This window comes from Eschrichtius robustus, chromosome 6, assembly GCF_028021215.1.
Source record: "Eschrichtius robustus isolate mEscRob2 chromosome 6, mEscRob2.pri, whole genome shotgun sequence".
Lineage (NCBI taxonomy): Eukaryota > Metazoa > Chordata > Mammalia > Artiodactyla > Eschrichtiidae > Eschrichtius > Eschrichtius robustus.
In genome coordinates, this window is record NC_090829.1 from 13,334,343 (window position 1) to 13,354,994 (window position 20,652).

General features: G+C 41.1%; 1 protein-coding gene across 5 annotated transcripts in view; it reads right to left on the minus strand.

Moving 5' to 3' along the window:
• Positions 1-20,652, minus strand: part of CPNE4 (copine 4) — a 578,612-nt gene that overhangs the window by 145,545 nt on the left and 412,415 nt on the right. For all 5 annotated transcript variants that reach the window (XM_068547309.1, XM_068547306.1, XM_068547307.1 and 2 more), the window contains 2 exons: positions 8,979-9,050; positions 216-290 (listed from right to left, as the gene is read on the minus strand). In XM_068547309.1, coding sequence (XP_068403410.1) covers positions 216-290; positions 8,979-9,050 — 147 coding nt within the window. The remainder of the gene's footprint in view (positions 1-215; positions 291-8,978; positions 9,051-20,652) is intronic.

Consider the following 20,652-nt stretch of genomic DNA (forward strand, 5'->3'; position numbering starts at 1 on the left):
AAAATGGTGGTCCTGTTTTAATTATAGTCCCTCCCACTTCTCATTAACTGCTTCTCAATTTGGGGGAAGCCTAACTTTGCAGACCTCTCTGAAATCTTTGATGTGTTTAATAATGTGAGTTGAAAGGGAAAAAATAGCTGTGAGGGAGAATCTTATTAAGCTTTGTGTGCTAGTTTTATTACTACCTTCAATAAAGCTGATGCCAAACACTTTACCTTGTCATCCAGTTTCCGTGCGTTGAAGGCAAGTTCAACGTAGTCATCATTGCCAGATAATTCCTCAGCAATCACCTAAAGGAAAAAGGAGACATCAGGTGCAGTGGCAGTTCGAAAACTAAGCCCAGGAATTCATGAACAATTTAGCTCATGTCTGATCCAAAAAATCAACAAAGACTGACATTTGGCATGGAGTTTCCCACAACCCAGTGAAGATGGCACAGCATCTCCAGGTGTACAGGGAACTCCCTAGAACAGACCACAGAAGATAACTAGATCTCATCTGTGCTGAGCATGAAAACATGAGATATGGGGTGTAAGCTAAGGGAAGAGGTTTAGGGGGAGCAATTAGGAAGAGCTTCTTCCTTCAAAGGTCACACAGCACTGAATGGCACGTCTATAAATAATTATATACATTTTCTTCTTTGGGAACTGACAAAAAAGGAGGAGCAGGCAGCAATATTTCTTCACTGTTTTGAATTACACCAACAAGGGATGGGGAATAAACTGGTCTCTACATCCCTTCCAGACCAATGGTTAAAAGGTCATCAAAGAAATGTTTTAATTCCAATGTTTCAAAAAAGACTGTCCCTGGGCTTTGAGAGAGAGAGAGAGAGAGAGACAGAGAGAGAATAAGGAAATAAACCCTTAAATCCCAAGAAGACAGAATTCCTGACAAAGACTTTGACATAAGTGAAGAGATAATAACCTAACACCCTTTTTCATAAAAGATCACTTCCCAATATTGAATAGTGACTCTCAAAACTTTGAAACAGAAACTGGTGGAAAAAGAAGCAAGGAGACCGGCCTGAGGAGCAGGGGTGGGAGCTTCGAGACTAAGGCAGCGTGAAAGCCGTGTGGAGGACAGGCTCTTGGTGCTCCAGCCAGGCGTCAGGGCTGTGCCACTGAGGTGGGAGAGCCAAGTTCAGGACACTGGTCCACAAGAGACCTCCCAGCTCCACGAAATATCAAACGGCGAAAATCTCCCAGACATCTCCATCTCAACGCCAAGACCAGCTCCACTCAATGACCAGCAAACTACAGTGCAGGACACCCTATGCCAAACAACTAGCAAGACAGGAACACAACCCCATCCATTAGCACAGACGCTGCCTAAAATCATAATAAGGCCACAGACACCCCAAACACCCTACCACATGTGAACTTGCCCACCAGAAAGACAAGATCCAGCCTCATCCAGCAGAACACAGGCACTAGTCCCCTCCACCAGGAAGCCTACACAACCCAAAGAACCAAACTTAGCCACTGGGTACAGACACCAAAAACAACAGAAACTACAAACATGCAGCCTGCAAATAGGAGACCCACAAAACAGTAAGTTAAGAAAAATGAGAAGACAGAGAAACAAACAGCAGATGAAGGAGCAAGGCAAAAACCCACCAGACCTAACAAATGAAGAGGAAATAGGCAGTCTACCTGAAGAAAAATACAGAATAATGATAGTAAAGATGATCCAAAATCTTGAAAATAGAATGGAGAAAATAAAAGAAATGTTTAACAAGGACCTAGAAGAACTAAAGAGCAAACAAACAGTGATGAACAACACAATAAATGAAATTAAAATTCTCTAGAAGGGATCAATAAAAGAATAACTGAGGCAGAAGAACGGAAAACTGACCTGGAAGATAGAATAGTGGAAATAACTACTGCAGAACAGAATAAAGAAAAAAGAATGAAAAGAATTGAGGACAGTCTCACAGACCACTGGGACAACATTAAATGCACCAACATTCGAATTATAGGGGTCACAGAAGAAGAAGAGAAAAACAAAGGGACTGAGAAAATATTTGAAGAGATTATAGTTGAAAACTTCCTTAATATGGGAAAGGAAATAGTTAATCAAGTCCTAGAAGCACAGAGAATCCCATAAAGGATAAGTCCAAGGAGAAACACACGAAGACACATATTAATCAAACTATCAAAAATTAAATACAGGGCTTCCCTGGTGGCACAGTGGTTGAGAGTCTGCCTGCCAATGCAGAGGACATGGGTTCGAGCCCTGGTCTGGGAAGATCCCACATGCCGCGGAGCAACTAAGCCCGTGCGCCACAACTACTGAGCCTGCGCGTCTGGAGCCTGTGCTCCGCAACAAGAGAGGCTGCGATAGTGAGAGGCCCGTGCACCGCGATGAAGAGTGGCCCCCGCTTGCCGCAACTGGAGAGAGCCCTCACACAGAAACGAAGACCCAATACAGCCAAAAATAAATAAATAAATTAAAAAAAAATTAAATACAAAGAACAAACATTAAAAGCAGCAAGGGAAAAACAAGTAACACATAAGGGAACCCCCATAAGGTTAACAGCTGATCTTTCAGCAGCAACTCTGCAAGCCAGAAGGGAGTGGCAGGACATATTTAAAGTGATGAAAGGGAAAAAACTACAACCAAGATTACTCTACCCAGCAAGGATCTCATTCAGATTTGATGGAGAAATTAAAAGATTTACAGACAATCAAAAGCTAAGAGAATTTAGCACCACCAAACTAGCTTTACAACAAACGCTAAAGGAACTTCTCTAGGCAGGAAACACAAGCGAAGGAAAAGACCTATAATTACCTTAAGTATAAATGGATTAAATGCTCCAACCAAAAGAGATAGACTGCCTGAATGGATACAAAAAGAAGACCCTTATATATGCTGTCTACAAGAGACCCACTTCAGACCTAGGGACACATACAGACTGAAAGTGAGGGGATAGAAAAAGATATTCCATGCAAATGGAAATCAAAAGAAAGCTGGAGTAGCAATTCTCATATCAGAAAAATAGACGTTAAAACAGAGACTATTACAAGAGACAAAGAAGGACACTACAGAATGATCAAGGGATCATACAAGAAGAAGATATAACAATTGTAAATATTTATGCACCCAACATGGGAACACCTCAATACATAAGGCAAATACTAACAGCCATAAAAGGGGAAATCGACAGTAACACAATCATAGTAGGGGACTTTAACACCCCACTTTCACCAGTGGACAGATCATCCAAAATGAAATTAAATAAGGAAACACAAGCTTTAAATGATACATTAAAGAAGATGGACTTAACTGATATTTAAAGGACATTCCACCCAAAAACAACAGAATACACATTTTTCTCAAGTTCTCATGGAATATTCTCCAGGATAGATCATATCTTGGGTCACAAATCAAGCCTTGGTAAATTTAAGAAAACTGAAATCATATCAAGTATCTTTTCCGACCACAACGCTATGAGACTAGATATCAATTACAGGAAAAGATCTGTAAAAAATACAAATACATGGAGGCTACACAATACACTACTTAATAACGAAGTGATCACTGAAGAAATCAAAGGGGAAATCTAAAAATACCTAAAAACAAATGACAATGGAGACACAACCACCCAAAACCTATGGGACGCAGCAAAAGCAGTTCTAAGAGGGAAGGTTATAGCAATACAAGCTTACCTCAAGAAACAGGAAACATCTCGAATAAACAACCTAACCTTGCACCTAAAGCAATTACAGAAAGAAGAACAAAGAAACTCCAAAGTTAGCAGAAGGAAAGAAATCATAAAGATCAGACCAGAAATAAATGAAAAAGAAATGAAGGAAACAATAGCAAAGATCAATAAAACTAAAAGCTGGTTCTTTGAGAAGATAAAAAAATTGATAAACCATTAGCCAGACTTATCAAGAAAAAAAGGGAGAAGACTGAAATCGATAGAATTAGAAATGAAAAAGGAGAAGTAACAACTGACACTGCAGAAATACAAAGGATCATGAGAGATTACTACAAGCAACTATATGCCAATAAAATGGACAACCTGGAAGAAATGGACAAATTCTTAGAAATGCACAATCTGCCGAGACTGAACCAGGAAGAAATAGAAAATATGAACAGACCAATCACAAGCACTGAAATTGAAACTGTGATTAAAAATCTTCCAACAAACAAAAGCCCAGGACCATATGGCTTCACAGGTGAATTCTATCAAACATTTAGAGAAGAACTATCATCTATCCTTCTCAAACTCTTCCAAAATATTGCAGAGGGAGGAACACTCCCCAACTCATTTTACATGGCCACCATCACCCTGATACCAAAACCAGATAAAGATGTCACAAAGAAAGAAAACTACAGGCCAATATCACTGATGAACATACATGAAAAATCCTCCACAAAATACTAGCAAACAGAATCCAACAGCACATTTAAAAGATCATACACTATGATCAAGTGGGGTTTATCCCAGGAATGCAAGGATTCTTCAATATATGCAAATCAATCAACATGATACACCGTATTAACAAATTGAAGGAGAAAAACCATATGATCATCTCAATAGATGCCGAGAAAGCTTTCGACAAAATTCAACACCCATTTATGATAAAAACCCTGCAGAAAGTAGGCATAGAGGGAACTTTCCTCAACATAATAAAGGCCATATATGACAAACCCACAGCCAATATCGTTCTCAATGGTGAAAAACTGAAACCATTTCCACTAAGATCAGGAACAAGACAAGGTTGCCCATTCTCACCAGTATTATTCAACATAGTTTTCAAAGTTTTAGCCACAGCAATCAGAGAAGAAAAAGAAATAAAAGGAATCCAAATTGGAAAAGAAGAAGTAAAGCTGTCACTGTTTGCAGATGACATGATACTATACATAGAGAATTCTAAAGATGCTACCAGAAAACTACTAGAGCTAATCAATGAATTTGGTAAAGTAGCAGGATACAAAATTGATGCACAGAAATCTCCTGCATTCCTATACACTAATGATGAAAAATCTGAAAGTGAAATTAAGAAAACATTTCCATTTACCATTGCAACAAAAAAGAATAAAATATCGAGGAATAAACCTACCTAAGGAGACAAAAGACCTGTATGCAGAAAATTATAAGACACTGATGAAAGAAATTAAAGATGATACAAATAGATGGAGAGATATATCATGTTCTTGGATTGGAAGAATCAACATTGTGAAAATGACTCTATTACACAAGGCAATCTACAGATTCAGTGCAATCGCTATCAAACTACCACTGGCATTTTTCACAGAACTAGAACAAAAAATGTCAAATTTGTATGGAAACACAAAAGACCCTGAATAGCCAGAGCCATCTTGAGAAAGAAAAACGGAGCTGGAGGAATCATGCTCCCTGACTTCAGACTATACTACAAAGCTACAGTAATCAAGACAGTATGGTACTGGCACAAAAACAGAAATATAGATCAGTGGAACAGGATAGAAGGCCCAGAGATAAACCCACGCACATATGGTCACCTTATCTTTGATAAAGGAGGCCAGAATATACAGTGAAGAAAAGACAGCCTCTTCAATAAGTGGTGCTGAGAAAACTGGACAGCTACATGTAAAAGAATGAATGTAGAACACTCCCTAACACCATACACAAAAATAAACTCAAAATGGATTAAAGAGTTAAATGTAAGGTCAGACACTATAAAACTCTTAGGAAAACATAGGCAGAACACTCTATGACATAAATCACAGCAAGATCCTTTTTGACCCACCTCCTAGAGAAATGGAAATAAAAACACAAATAAACAAATGGGACCTAATGAAACTTAAAAGCTTTTGCACAGCAAAGGAAACCATAAACAAGACCAAAAGACAACCCTCAGAATGGGAGAAAATATTTGCAAATGAATCAACGGACAAAGGATTAATATCCAATATTTACAAGCAGCTCATGCAGCTCAATAACAAAAAAACTAACAACCCAATACAAAAATGGGCAGAAGACCTAAATAGACATCTCTCCAAAGAAGATATACAGATTGCCAACAGACACATGAAAGAATGCTCAACATCATTAATCATTAGAGAAATGCAAATCAAAACTATAATGAGATATCATCTCACACTGGTCAGAATAGCCATCATCAAAAAATCTACAAACAATAAATGCTGGAGAGGATGTGGAGAGAAGGGAACCCTGTTGCACTGTTAGTGGGAATGTAAATTGATACAGCCACTATGGAGAACATTATGGAGGTTCCTTAAAAAACTAAAAATAGAACTACCGTATGACCCAGCAATCCCACTACTGGGCATATACCCTGAGAAAACCATAATTCAAAAAGAGTCATGTACCAAAATGTTCATTGCAGTTCTATTTACAATAGCCAGGACATGGAAGCAACCTAAGTGTCCATCAACAGATGAATGGATAAAGAAGATGTGGCACATATATAGAATGGAATATTACTCATACATTAAAAGGAATGAAACTGAGTTATTTGTAGTGAGGTGGATGGACCTAGAGACTGTCATACAGAGTGAAGTAAGTCAGAAAGAGAAAAGCAAATACTGTATGCTAACACATATATATTGAATCTAAAAAAAAAAAAAAAAGAAAAAAATGGTCAGAAGAAACTAGGGGCAAGACGGTAATAGAGATGCAGACCTACTAGAGGATGGACTTGAGGATACGGGGAGCGGGAGTGGTAAGCTGGGATGGAGTGGGAGAGTGGCATGGACATATGTACACTACCAAGCGTAAGATGGATGGCTGGTGGGAAGCAGCTGCATAGCACAGGGAGATCAGCTCGGTGCTTTGTGACTACCTAGAGGAGTGGGATAGGGAGGGTGGGAGGGACGGAGATGCAAGAAGGAGTAGATATGGGGATGTATGTGTATGTATAGCTGATTCACTTTGTTATAGAGCGGAAACTGGCACACCATCGTAAAGCAGTTATACTACAATAAAGATGTTAAAAAAAAAAAAGTCGGGAGAAAAACAATAATAACAACAACAAAAATATAGGGACCAATGTAGCTGCATATAGGTTAAACCACTTCTAAATCAAGTTAGGACTTCACCATGAATTCAGAGGCCATAACGTGTGGACACCCTTATCAAATTTGTTATGTGGAGATACTGAGCTTTAATTCAATTTTATCTCCATTCTATCTGAGCCCAACTTTTCCATTATGAGTTGGGTTCATCTGTTCTGAGTACACATTGGTAGCCTCTGGAAATTTTTATTTTACACATAATATTAAAGCTAAAAGAGTTGTCTAAAGAGGGAAGGATCCCTCCAAACGTGTGAGCACCTGAAGAGTAGGGAACATGTGTCCAGATACATAGTGAAAACTGAAGAACTGCTTGATAAACCAGAAATCATCATATTTAGATTTTTCATTCAATTATCTTTTGTCCCGTATCATCTTAATGCCTCTTACACTCCACTTGAGCCTCTTACACTCCACTTTAACTATTTTTTGGTTACAGACACCTTTGGAAAGATGGTGAAAGTTATGACCTCCATTTGCAAAGCCTAGAAAATTTTGCACATATTTTCAAGTGTTTTCCAGATGCTATGGAAGCCATTGTTCTGATCCAAGGACACAGGATTAAGAGGAGTATTTAAATATTTAAAATTAGGAAGGAGATTAAGTTTTTCTGGGCTGTGTAGAGAAAGGAAATTGCCAAGATGTCTTAGAGAAAAGTGACAAGATGAGCTTTTGTTCACCTGGGAAAGAACCGTGGCAGATCTCACACCTGGGTTCACCATCCCAAGTCTTATCTAGGATTGTGGGCTTTGGCAGTGAGCCCGTGGGTCCACGGATTTTTAGAGTACAAATGGCGTCTTTAAAGACCGTTTGAACCATTTGTTCATGATTGAACGTGGCAGTCAAGAATAAGCTCTGACATGACCGTGTCATTTTAATATTTAATATTCAAGCCAACAAACTCAGCTAAGCACTTGTGAGAATGGTCCTAACTTTCACCAGTGGAAATAAAATATTTTTGAATTTTTCCTTTAAAAAATGGCTTAAAATTTTTAAAATGAATCAGTCACTTTCAAGTTAAAAAGGAATGTTGAGAGGAACTTAGGAGGTTTTCCTCCTGAGACAATCTGCCTTGCAATCAATTCAGATTCTCCTGGTACTTTTTTCTACCTATTATTATTATTTTTTGTCCACACAGCTAAATGGTTAGACTATCTTTCTCAAGGGCGTTAATACAAGATGCCAAAGTTTCAAATACTGGAGTTCTACTTGAACATTTAATATTTTATTTAGAAATACTTCCAGTATTGCCTTATAGAACATTCTGCAATGACAGAAATGTTCTGTAATATGCACCGTTCAATATAGCAGCGGCCAGCCGCTTGGAACTGCTGAGCACTTGATACGTGGATAGCGGAAGGAATGACTATTTGCTTTTATTTAATTTTAAATAATTTTAAGCTCAAATAATCACATGGCTGCCAAATAGAACGGTACGGTTCCAGACTATTATATTAAAGAGGAGAGTTAAATGCTGGGCTCTCTCGTCCTTAGGCAACAGACCAAACCTTGGACTAAATGCTATTAGAGCTTTTTTTTTTTTTTTTTTTTTCTCAAGAAACTGAGAAACAGGGACAGGTAGCTTTTTTTCACCGGGGGGGTGGGGCGGGGGGGTGATAGGTAGCTCTGATGATTTGAAAACTCCAGACAATTCTGTATTCTTACTGTGCTCAATAACTCCATCTTTGTCCCCTGCTAAAACCTACATTTAATTACAGAAGTGCTTAGTTGAAGTGAACGGCCTTACTTTCAAATCCTTTTTCCTACAATGGAAAGGTCAAAATTGTATTTTCAGGAAGGATAAAGATGGAAAAAAGAAAGGGCAACTGGGACAGTTGAGCAGTTGTGGGTTCAACTCCCAACATCCAGAGGGTCAGCTTCCCACGTGGCTGGGTCGGACCAGCCAGCTCCATCTGGGCTCCTGGGCAGGTGGCTGCTTAGGGAGGGCTCACCGTGATGGAGGATTTCCCTGCCGTGTTCCCGTGCTTCAGCAAGGATTTGGACAGCTTTCTCTGGGAAACAATCTGTACAAAAGGAAACACAAGGTGGAGATACTAGTCATATACTTGCAGATATACTCTTTAGTATTTCCCTTACAAAATTTTGCACTTACAACTCTCCTTGAAATTATGACATCAATGTTCATTTATTTTCCAATGTTCTTCCACAAACCTCTCCTAAATACATGTCATTCCCTTCTTTCCTCTTATGGCTTGTGCTGTAAGTGTGAGTGTGTAAAGGATTACAGATAATTCAGTAATAATGGAGGTGGCTTAATCGTTGTTGAGACATTTATATTAAAAGTAGACAAAACATGTTGGATATGTACATTAGCATAAAGGAGATGAAGTTTCAGAATGATCTCAAATTAACACTAAAACCTCTGTGCCGAGTGGAGGATGGGGTGAAAGGAGGAAAGAAACTCAAGGTCTAAATATACACCTCCTGTATCGATAAGCTCTAGGGTTCTATTTTTAATATATTCAATAGGAAGCAATAAAGTAAGTCATGAGGAGACTGATGCTCAGACAAGCCAAAAGGAGTAACTGAGGTCCTCTCCACTGGGAGCTATTCTCAGCAGAACCTGCCCCATCCCCTCTTGTTTTCTTTTCTGAAAGGGAAAGGTGGCAAGGCAGTGTGGCCCTGATGGGCCTGAACCCCAGGATTCCCCAGGATTCCCAGAGGAGACAAGGCTTAAAAGCCTCGAGTGAAAGCCATGCTCTGCTCTCGGCAGAGGGAGAGCATAGTCCCCTGCTGTGGGCGGCAGCTTCTATCTGGATGGCCCCAGTGATCCCCACTTCCTGGTGTTCTTGCCATTGTGTAATTCCCTCCCCTTGAGTGTTGGGTGGATCCAGTGATTTGCTTCCAATGAACAGAATACTACAAAAGTGATGGGATATCACTTCAGGGATTAGGTTCCAAAATCACTGACTTCCTTCTTGCTCATCATCTCTCATTCTCTCTCTTAGAGCCTTTGCTCTGGGGAAAGCAGGCTGCTAGGTTGTGAACAGCCCTGTAGGAGCAGCCCACATGGCCAGGAATTGATGTCCCCACTCAACAGCCAGTGAGAACCAGAGGCCCGCCAGCAGCCACACAACAGCCTGGAGCAGGTCCTCCCACAAGGTGAGCCTTGAGATAACTGCACCTCGACAGCAGCCTTGTGAGAGACCCTGGTCCAGAGGACCCAGCCACGCTTCCCCAACTCCTGACACACAGAAGTTGTGAGACAATAAGTGTTTGTTTTCAAGCTTTCAACTTTTGCAGTAATTTTTAATGCAGCGATCGGTAAAAGTACACGTAAGAAGGGGAAGGAGATCACTGTGAAAAGTGGGGACATAAACCTATTCTCTGAAATCCTTATATATTTTGTCTCTGTGTTAGAGCAATAAAAATATTAGGAGTGTGTTAATATCAAATGCAAAAAGTTCAGAGACCTTCCTTAGGCCAAGCAGATTTAAAGATCCTAATGTTCAGTCTGCAGTCATCTGAAGGAGTGTTTCTATAAAGAATCACCAGGTGATGATGATGATGTTGATGATATCAATGAGCGCAATGGGAACTCCCATGTAAGTATACAGATTATGTGGGAGATGCCTTATTCATTCCAAAAATCATTATCTAGTCCCCAAAATACGACAAACTTGGTGCTAGGCACTAAGAATAGAGTGGTAAGCAAAGTCAGATGCAATAGCTGACCTCATGGAGCTTACATTTTAGTGGGGGATATAGTAATAAACCAAATGGTCAAACAAATATAACTCATCACAAAGGAGAGATGCACTGGCCATGGTGGAGATGATGAATGGGGTGAATGAGAGTGGACCACTTATGAATCTCTGGCAGCAGTACAGGTGAGAGGTAATAGTGGCTATGGAGATGGAGAGAAAAGACCGGATTTATAAGATAGTTAGGTGTAAAATAGTCAGAATTTGGAAATGGATTGAATACGGAAAGAGTGGGAGGCATCCTAAACGTATCACTGGATCAGAGAGTTATGCCCTTCAGTGAGTTAAGAGTCACAAGAAGGGGACATTAAATTGGAAGGCAAAGAACAAAGATTGGGGCAGAAAACAGACTGGAGTAGGTTGAAGAGGAGAGAAAGAGGAAGAAAATGGACAAGAAGAAAATTCTTTCAATAAGTTTGGCTATATAGTGGGGAAGAGAGAATAGACCCTGAGGGGAAGGGGAAATTCAGTAAGGTTTTTGTCTTAGTGGTCATTTTGCTGCTAACTTTACAGCCCCACAAATTTGGTATTATTAATTTCCTTTTATAGCAGAGCAAAGTTGGACACAGAGAGTTTAAGTAACTTTCCTAAGGCCATAGAGCTAGGAGGGAGTGTGGCTGGGATTTGAACATAGGTCTGACTCCAGAAACTGATCTCCAGTTACATTATGACTGGTAAGCGAACTCCTAAAACAGGTTCAGAAAATGTTCACAGCTGGATTTGTACTACATGTGTTTGCTTTTAAGCCCTAGATCTCATGTTAGTGCTTAAATCTCAATGTGTAAGCATGGAGAAGATGGTAAAGAAATAATCAAGTTAAACCTTAAGAATGAAGTAATCTGGAGACACTGGCTTTGGTTAAGTGCAGTGTAGCATAATGATTAAGAACATAGGTTTTTTATTTATAGTTGACTATCAATAAAATGACATGAAAAAATTCAGGTGATAAAGGAATTGGCTTTCCTTTCCATAGTTTATTCTGAATCCAAACTCACCTTTCCCACCCTACTCATTAAGAATGTTCCAGTGCTTTTAGTACGATCGGCAAAATCATTATTTCCCCCACCCCAATTCTCAGATTGTCACTTGTTCTAGAAAAGCTACCATTTCCTAGAATAATGTAGACATTATTTTTTTAAGTTGAGATAAAACAAAACACAGAGGAAACACAGAAGACAAACAGCAAAAGGACATTAGAAGACTTTGTGGTTTCTCTCTAGGGGTTTTTCAGTGGAGAGTGGAAGGGAAGACACATGAATAGATGACAAAACAAGGGTCACTGATAAGCAGTAGCCAGGTCAGTATCTCTCTAAAGAAAGGTAACAGATTTATTTGGGAACATTATACCCTGTTCCCAAATAAATCTGGTCTCAGAAATACTTTGGGCCACTGTCACTGCGTTTCATCCACATTGGTTACCTACCCCAATAACTCCAAGTGACCCCAATAACCTTGTCAGCCCTGAGATGATCCATGCATTGGGTTACCAGGTATTGGTAGACTGTCTTTACAGACTGTGTCTTCCAAGATCCACATTCTCTTTCTTCAAGGAAGTCCAAGGATGGTACCAGGTCTCTCTTCTCACTCTTCTTTAGAAATGCCAACATTTCCATTTGTGGGGTCTGAAGAGAATGCTACCACATACCACCTCCTGCCTTTTACAAATGCTAGGAAGACAAGCAATTTCCCAGAAAATATTCCTTCTTAAGAAATGGTCATATGGGTAAACAAGTGGCTAACCAAGCAGGCATTCAAACAAACATTCTACAGCCCCAGGCCTCCAACTCAGCTCCAAAGAATGAGTAATAACTAAGGTTTCAAACCTTTCATTGTAATAATGATTGACAGTGACTTGCCATTGGCATTGCCATTCTTAGAACTTCGGGCAAAAATAGTAGGATGCCCAGCTGAAGCAGCGATCTATAGAGAAAAGTCTATTTGTTGCCAATTCCCTTCTCACGCAGGCTTTGTTGCAGCTGAAGCAACTGCATCATACTCAAAAACAGCCTTAGGTCTTGTCAGAGGATGAGGGGTTTAGAGTGACAAGGACTTACACTTGTCCCAGCTGATACTGAGGCCAACAAATAGGCAGCATTTAGCACTGGGCTAAAGGGGATGCACTTGTCAGAAGTCCTCTAATTTGATTCTTCTCACCCTATAGTGGGGTCACAGTTGCAATCCTTAGACTTCAACAGAAGGATGAAATATAGGGGGAGGAAACACTCTTATTAGCAAAGTTGAATCAGAGGGACATTAACACCATCAAGTCCCTGATCTGCATTCACACATGGATCTGGGGAGGAAGTGCTTCTCTCCCTGTGAAGTGGGTGGTATTCTAACAGCAGGGATCCTCATTTTCAGGGAAGTCCACTGTTTCATTTAGATAAATGGGAACAATACCAGGAGAATAAAAAACATTTTGGTCAATATTTCAACAAGTGTATGTTCATCTGGATTTGCTTACAAAGACTTTCAAAGCAGTCATTTTGGGGACTAGACAGTCGTCTTTCATGAGATCTCTTTTACTGAGAATATCTTCAGATTATTTCTGGAAATTGCTTTAAGACTTTATTGCAAAAACAAACATTTATTGAACATCTTTTCTGTGCCAGGCACTGTTATGAGGTAACAGTGGTGGACAGGTGAAAACATATTTACAATACTTGACATTCGCACCTCTGTTAGCCAGAATTCATAACGCCCAAAGCATGTGTCAGAGAACTTTCATTTCTTAAAAAGTAAGTAAATATTGTATGAAAAAGTCTTTGTGTAGGTAAGTCTGGAAATCACACGATTAGAAAAAGTTTGACATCTTTAACTGCAGGATATTAACAGAGATTTAGTTGTGAATCACACTGAGCACAGCCATGGAAGGAGCATTCTTTACACTTTTTTGACCCCAGAACCTTTCGTCAAGGAGCATCCCTGGTGTTCTGCAAACTAGCAATTACTACTCCCATCACTACAGGGTACAACCAAGGGTTCCTGATGGCTCCTGTAGCAACAGAGGGGGACTGGTCCAGATCCTCTCAGGCCTGGTTCTTGCAGAGCTGGCTGGGCTCCCAACAGCCAGCATTGGCATCTCTTTGCCTACAGGTTCTTCTGGAGTCTGTGCCCACTGTCCACAGGAACAGTAAGCTGAAAGTGGGGGGGATTAACACCCTTGGGAGCGGAGTCAACCAACTGATGGGCTTTGGCACAGAAACCCCGCAGCTCCTTTGGCCCAGGGATAGGGGTAACTCTGCGGTGTTTGTTCTGCACAGAAGCTGAGTTTTCCCAGTGGATGGAGTTCCAGTTACTCCCAGTGGTGATTCCTTAGACATCACAGCCTTTTCTTTATTGACCACTCCCCCTTTCCTGCCACTTCTCCACTCCCTTTCTAGTGTTTCCTTCACTTTCCAAATAATCTACTTTCCAATCCTTGTCTGCTTCTGGGAGACACTACCAAAATTCAACTCTGTGTCAGATAATGTATTGAGCATTTCACATACATTATCTCATTTACTGTCATTTAATGAGCAAAACTCTCTCTTGCCCCAAGCAACTGGGATGAGAGAAGCAAGGCTTTGAGAAATTGAGTTTATCTAAGGTCACATATCATTATGGACTGAATTATGAACCTTCCCACCCCTCCTCCCCTTCATATCTTGAAGCTCTGACCCACAATGTGACTGTATTTGGAGACAGGGTCTATAATGGAGATAACTGAGGTTAAATGAAGTCATAAGGGTGGGACCCTAATCCAACAGGACTAGTGTTCTTATAAAAAAAGGAAGATCCATCAGAAGTCTCTCTCTCTCTTTCTGCATATGTACACCGAGGAAAGAGTATGTGAGGACACCATGAGAAGGTAGCTGTCTGCAAGCCAGCAGGAGAGATCTCACCACAAACTAACCATGCTGTCACCTTGATCTTGGAATTCCAGCTTCCAGAACTATGATAAAATTGCCATTGTTTAATCCACTAGTGTGTGATATTTTGTTATGGCAGCCCTAACAGGTTAATACACATAGCTTATAAGAGTTGAAGCCAGGATTCATTCCTTCACTGAGTATCATATTTATTGAGCATCTATTATGTGCTGGGTATTGAGAATAAAATGATGTCACAAGACAGGCACATAATTGCCCTTCCAGAGGTAGCCACACAAAACCCATGTCAATTCCAACTCTGCAAGGAGAAGTAATGTCATGCCATGAGAGGGGGACTCACCAGATCCAGGAGGTCAGGTAAGGCATTTCTGAAGAAACTGCTCCTGACCTGAAGGCTCAGGGATGATAAGTGAGTAGTCAAAAGGAGAGGGATTAGTAGGTACCAAGGGTATATATGAGTATGAGGAGCAGGCTGAATATGAGGGACAGAAAAGAAGACTTTTAATTTATCCCCAGAGACCAGGTTCTTGGCCATGTTGTCCTCTGATTGACACTAGGTACTTCAGCAACATTGGCTATGGTAGGTAAAAAATGACTCCCTAAAGATATCCATACCCTAAATTGATGAAACCTGTGTGTATTACCTTAAATGGCAAAAAAAAGTGTTTACAGTATAATTAAGTTAAGGATCTTAAAATAGGGAATTTATCCTGGGTTATTTGGGTAGACCCTAAATGTAATCTCGTGTCCTTATAAGAGGGAATCAGAGGGAGATATAATGACATACACTCAGAAAGGATGAAAATATGAAGACAGAGCAGAGAAATACTTGAAGATGTTGGACATGGCAAGGAATGGATTCTCCCCTAGAGCCTCCAGAGGCAGCACGGCCCTGCTGACACCTTGGTTTCAGACTTCTGCCCCCAGAACTATGAGAGAATAAATCTGTGTTATTTCAATCCACTAAGTTTGTGATAATTTGTAACAGTAAACACAGGAAACTAATAGACTGACTTAGCCCATGACCAGGTTTAAAGTTCCAGGAAAAGATGCCATGATGGCTTCAGTGATGACTGATTTTAAGGAAATCCCTACCTTCCCATTTCCCTCCCAAGACTGCTGGCCAATATTACTTCACCTGATAGAAGTCAGACCCTCTCAAGATAAATAGGCCTGAAGACCCTGGCCTTGACACTCTTCCTCCCTCTCCTGGTCATCTTGCTCCCACCACTGACCCAAAGGAGCCAAAATCCTATCTGAGCACATAATAACCGCTGAGAACCTCGGCATCTTGTGTGTACTACCAATAAAGGGAAGCCTTAAAACGGTTTTAAAGATCATTAAAAAATAGCCTTTAAGAGCTATGCTTTTTCTTATGCTGTTCCCTCTGCCTAGGATGACTCATACCTTCTCCCCTCAATTGGCAAATTTATTCATTTTTAAGATCTTCATTAGAAGTTTGGGATGGTTGCTCTGGTAGGAGGGATGTGAAGTCACCCGTGGGATGGAGAGCTATTCCTTCTCCCCTCACGCGTGTCCTCCCCTCCTCATCCTAGCTGGTTCCCTGCAGCAGCAGCAGCAGCAGCATGGCCTGGGTTGCTAGAAACGCAGACTTTCAGGGCCCACCGCAGACCTGCTGAATCAGAATCTGCATTTTGCTGAGGTCCCCAGGTGACCTGCATGTACATTAAAAGTGAGAAGCACTGAGCTACAAAGTAAGAATTGCACATTGACAATTTCAGTACAATATGATCAGATTTAAAGGATTTCTAGAAAAGGACTTTAAAATGAATCTGTTCTGCTGATTTTGACTTTCACTAAAGGTAAAGCTGTAGGAGCTAAGAAGCTTTCTCAGCCATTCGGAAGAGAGAACGGCGACACGCGTGTGTACGTATGTTTTATGTAAACTCAGTCTGGTCCTCAGCTCCCCAGTGGAGACCTACAGAAGGACCAGCCTAGAGAGAATGATTCCAAGTGACAGGAGTGATAGGTAATCTGCTTGCTTGGGCTTCCTGTCTTGAGATTTCTATTAAGCAGGGTTCTAATTACCTCAAGTGTAATTACAGGCTTTTACCCTTTCTCTGACTTCATTAGTAAGGGACGGAAAGAGTTTCGGAGAGGGATTTAAGGACTGCCTGTGTATTAATTATGCACCTTTGCCTCTCATCACAAATGACCTGGTCCAAAGGCCACCTCCCCACCCCAAGCTAAGCTGTACCACATGGCGATCAGGAGAAAGAGAAAGAGCTGTGTCTCCAAGCAGCTGCTGCCTAGGGTAGGGCACTGTGTCAGGTCAAGGGCACAAGGCAGCTTTTCAACCATTGCCTTGGCAGGCGGTGACTTGTCTTCAGTGAGGCTGGCAACCAAACACTAGTAGTCCACAGGACAGAAGAGGATGGGAGAAAGCCCTTGACCATTTTTACGTGAAGGATGCAAATTCCAGCTTTCAGGTTGCTAGACTAGGTTAACTAGGTTGTCAACAGGTGAAGAGACCAGAAGCTCAAAGATAACTAAGGTAATAAAGCTATTGAAGAGTCATGATACTACTGCAGGAAGAGCACTTACTGTGTGCCAGCCACTCCTCTGAAGTGCCTTATGTGTACTGATTTATTTAATTCTCATGACAGCCCTGTGGAGTAAGTATTATGCCCATTTACAGATAAGAAAATGAAGTATAGAGAGTGTATTGGTTTGCTAGGGCTGCCATAACAAATTACCACAAATTTACATAAAACAACAGAACCATATTCTTTCATGGCCGCAGAGGGCAGAGTTTGAAATTAAGGCATCTGTGGGGGTCGTGCTCCCTCTGGAGGCTCTAAGGGTGATTTCCATATCTAGTCTCTTCAGTGTCTGGTGCCTGCCACTGTCCCCTGGCCTGTGGCTGTATCACTCCACCTCCTTCATGAGGCCCTCTACTGTCTGTGTCCCTGCTCTGTGGTTCCTTTATAAGGACAGTTGTCACTGGATTTATCCCACCTGGATAATCCAGGATGAGATCTTCATCTTGAGATCCTTAATTAGATCTGCAGAGACTTTTTGTCCAAATAAAGTCACATTCACAGATTGTGGGGCTGAGGATGTAGACATATTTTGGGCGGCCACCATTAGGTCCACTACAGAGAGGCTAGGTGACTTGCTCAAGGTTCCACAGACAGGAAGTAGCAGAGTTGAGATTTGAACCCAGTCAGTCCAGCCCAGAATCCATCCCCTCTCTGCTGCTTCCCATAAATGACAGAGGCTGGACTTGATCTTGCGCTAAACCCTGCCAGATGTGTGCAGTGATTCACACTCTCCTCGCCCTGGGGGAGCTGACCTCAGAGGGGCATTCCCTCTCCCTCAGACCACTGCAGGGGCCACTTAACTGGTCCCCTCGATTCACTCTTGTTACATAATGTAGAGTAAGAGCCACACATGATGATAAAGAAGACGTGGTGTGTGCGTGTGTGTGTGTGTGTGTGTGTGTGTATATATATATATATATATAATGGATTATCACTCAGCCATGAAAAAAAAAAATGAAATAGTGTAATTTGCAGCAACATGGAGGGACCTAGAGATTATCATACTAACTGAAGCAAGTCAGACAGAGAAAGGCAAATACCATATGATATCACTCATATGTGGAATCTAAAAAAATGATACAAAGGAACTTATTTACAAAACAGAAATAGACTTACAGACATAGAAAACAAACTTATGGGAGACTTCCCTGGTGGTCCAGTGGTTAAGAATCTGCCTTCCAATGCAGGGGATGCGGATTTGATCCCTGGTTGGAACTAAGATCCCACGTGCCATGGGGCAACTAAGCCCATGTGCTCTGGAGCCCGCATGCTACAACTAGAGAGAAGCCCATGCACCGCAACGAAGAGCCCACTCGCCTCAATGAAAGATCCCACATGCCGCAATGAAGATCCCGTGTGCCGCAACTAAGACCTGACACAGCCAATTTAAAAACACTTACGTTACCAAAGGGGAAAGGGAGGGGAGGGATAAATTAGGAGTTTGAGATTAACATATACACACTACTATATATAAAATAGATAATCAACAAGGTCCTACTGTATAGCACAGGGAACTATATTCAATATCCTGCAATAATCTATAAGGGAAAAGAATCTGAAAAAGAATAGATATATAATGATTCACTTTGCTGTATAACTGAAGCTAACACAACAGTCTTAATCAACTATATTTCAATTAAAAAATTAAAATAAATAAATTAGTGAAAAGAAAAAGGTCACGCATGAGGGTCCAAATGCTGAGCGTGGTGTGGGACCAGGCAGGGTAACCTCTCCAAGCCTCAGTTTTGTCTTCTGTGAAATGGTGATGATACTATCCACCCCACTGGTTTATCATGTGCATAATGAGTAGCAACAAAATCCCAGCATCAGGCCCATAGAGATGCTTAGGAAATGCTCCTTCCTCTTCTTTTCTTTCCTGTCTAATCAATTCCCACAAAGAGATGATTATAGTCATTGATTTGCTTGGACTGGGGTTCTGGCAGTGGAGTGGAAAGAGAGGTAGAGAGTAAAGATATTTAAGACACTGAGTTGATGGGGCTTTGGGAAAGGCTGATGGGTGGGCTGTGGGGCAGAGGGAGTGAGTGAGTGGTGCAAGGGAAGGCTCCTCGGTTTTGGGTCTCTGTATCTGGGAGGACAGAGGTGTCATTCCCTGAGTGGGGCAGATGGAGGCTCTGGGCAGGGAGAGCAAGAAGACATGGTGAGCTTGATGTGGGGTTGTTGAGTCTGAGGTACCTGTGGTCATCCGAGTGGAGTCAGTATCTAGATACTGTTGGATACATAAATCTGGGGCATATAGGAGAGGCCTGAGCTGGGAGTCTCCAACATGGGGATGATGAATGGAAGGGCAGGAGCTGAGGAGGAAATATATGAAGGAAAGAAAGGAGCGGTCTGAGAATGAGGCAACTTTCCCAGACTGAGAACAACAGCAATGTCTTCTCACTACCTGCAGCCTCTGAACACACCCTGTGGGGGCCCAGCCTCCTCCCTCCCATGGGTGAGGGCCTGAGAGATCACAGGCTGTGTCCTCCCTGCTCAGGCTGGGGCTATGCTCTGTGGGGGACAGCCAATTCAAGGCAGGGGCTGTCTTCTTTTCTGTGTGTTGATGGAGGCTTCAAAAGGAAGAATATTAAAAGTGCAAGGCATACACTAGCAATGAAATATCAGAAAGAGAAATTAAGGAAACAACCCCATTTACCATTGCATAAAAAGAATAAAATGTCTAGGAATAAACTTACCTAAGGGGGCAAAAGACCTGTACTCTGAAAACTATAAGACGCTGATGAAAGAAATTGAACATGACACAGTTGGAAAGATATGCCATGTTCTTGGATTGGAAGAATCAATATTGTTAAAATGACTATACCACCCAAGGCAATCTACAGATTCAATGCATTCCCTATCAAATTACCAATCACATTTTTTTCACAGAACTGGAAAAAAAATTTTTTAATTTGTATGGGAATACAAAAAACACTGAATAGCCAAAACAATCTTGAGAAAAAAGAATGGAGCTTGAGGAATCACTCTCCTTGACTTCAGACTATACTACAAAGTTACAGTAATCAAAATACTATGGTATTGGCATGAAAACACGGAGGTCAATGGAACAGGATAGAAAGCCCAGAGATAAACCCATGCACTTATGGTCAATTAATCTACAATAAGGGAGGCGAAAATATACAGTGGAGAAAAAATAGCCTCTTCAATAAGTGGTGCCGGGAAAACTGGACAGCTACATGTAAAAGAATGAAATTAGAACATTCTCTAACACCATATACAAAAATAAGCTCAAAATGGACTAAAGATCTAAATGTAAGACAGGATACAATAAAACTCCTAGAGGAAAACATAGGCAGGACACTTGTTGACATAACTCGCAGCAATACTTTTTTGAATCCATCTCCCAGAGTAATGGAAACAAAAGTAAAAATAAACAAATGGGACCTAAATAAACTTAAAAGCTTTTGCACAGCAGAAGAAACTATAAACAAGTGAAGTAAGTCA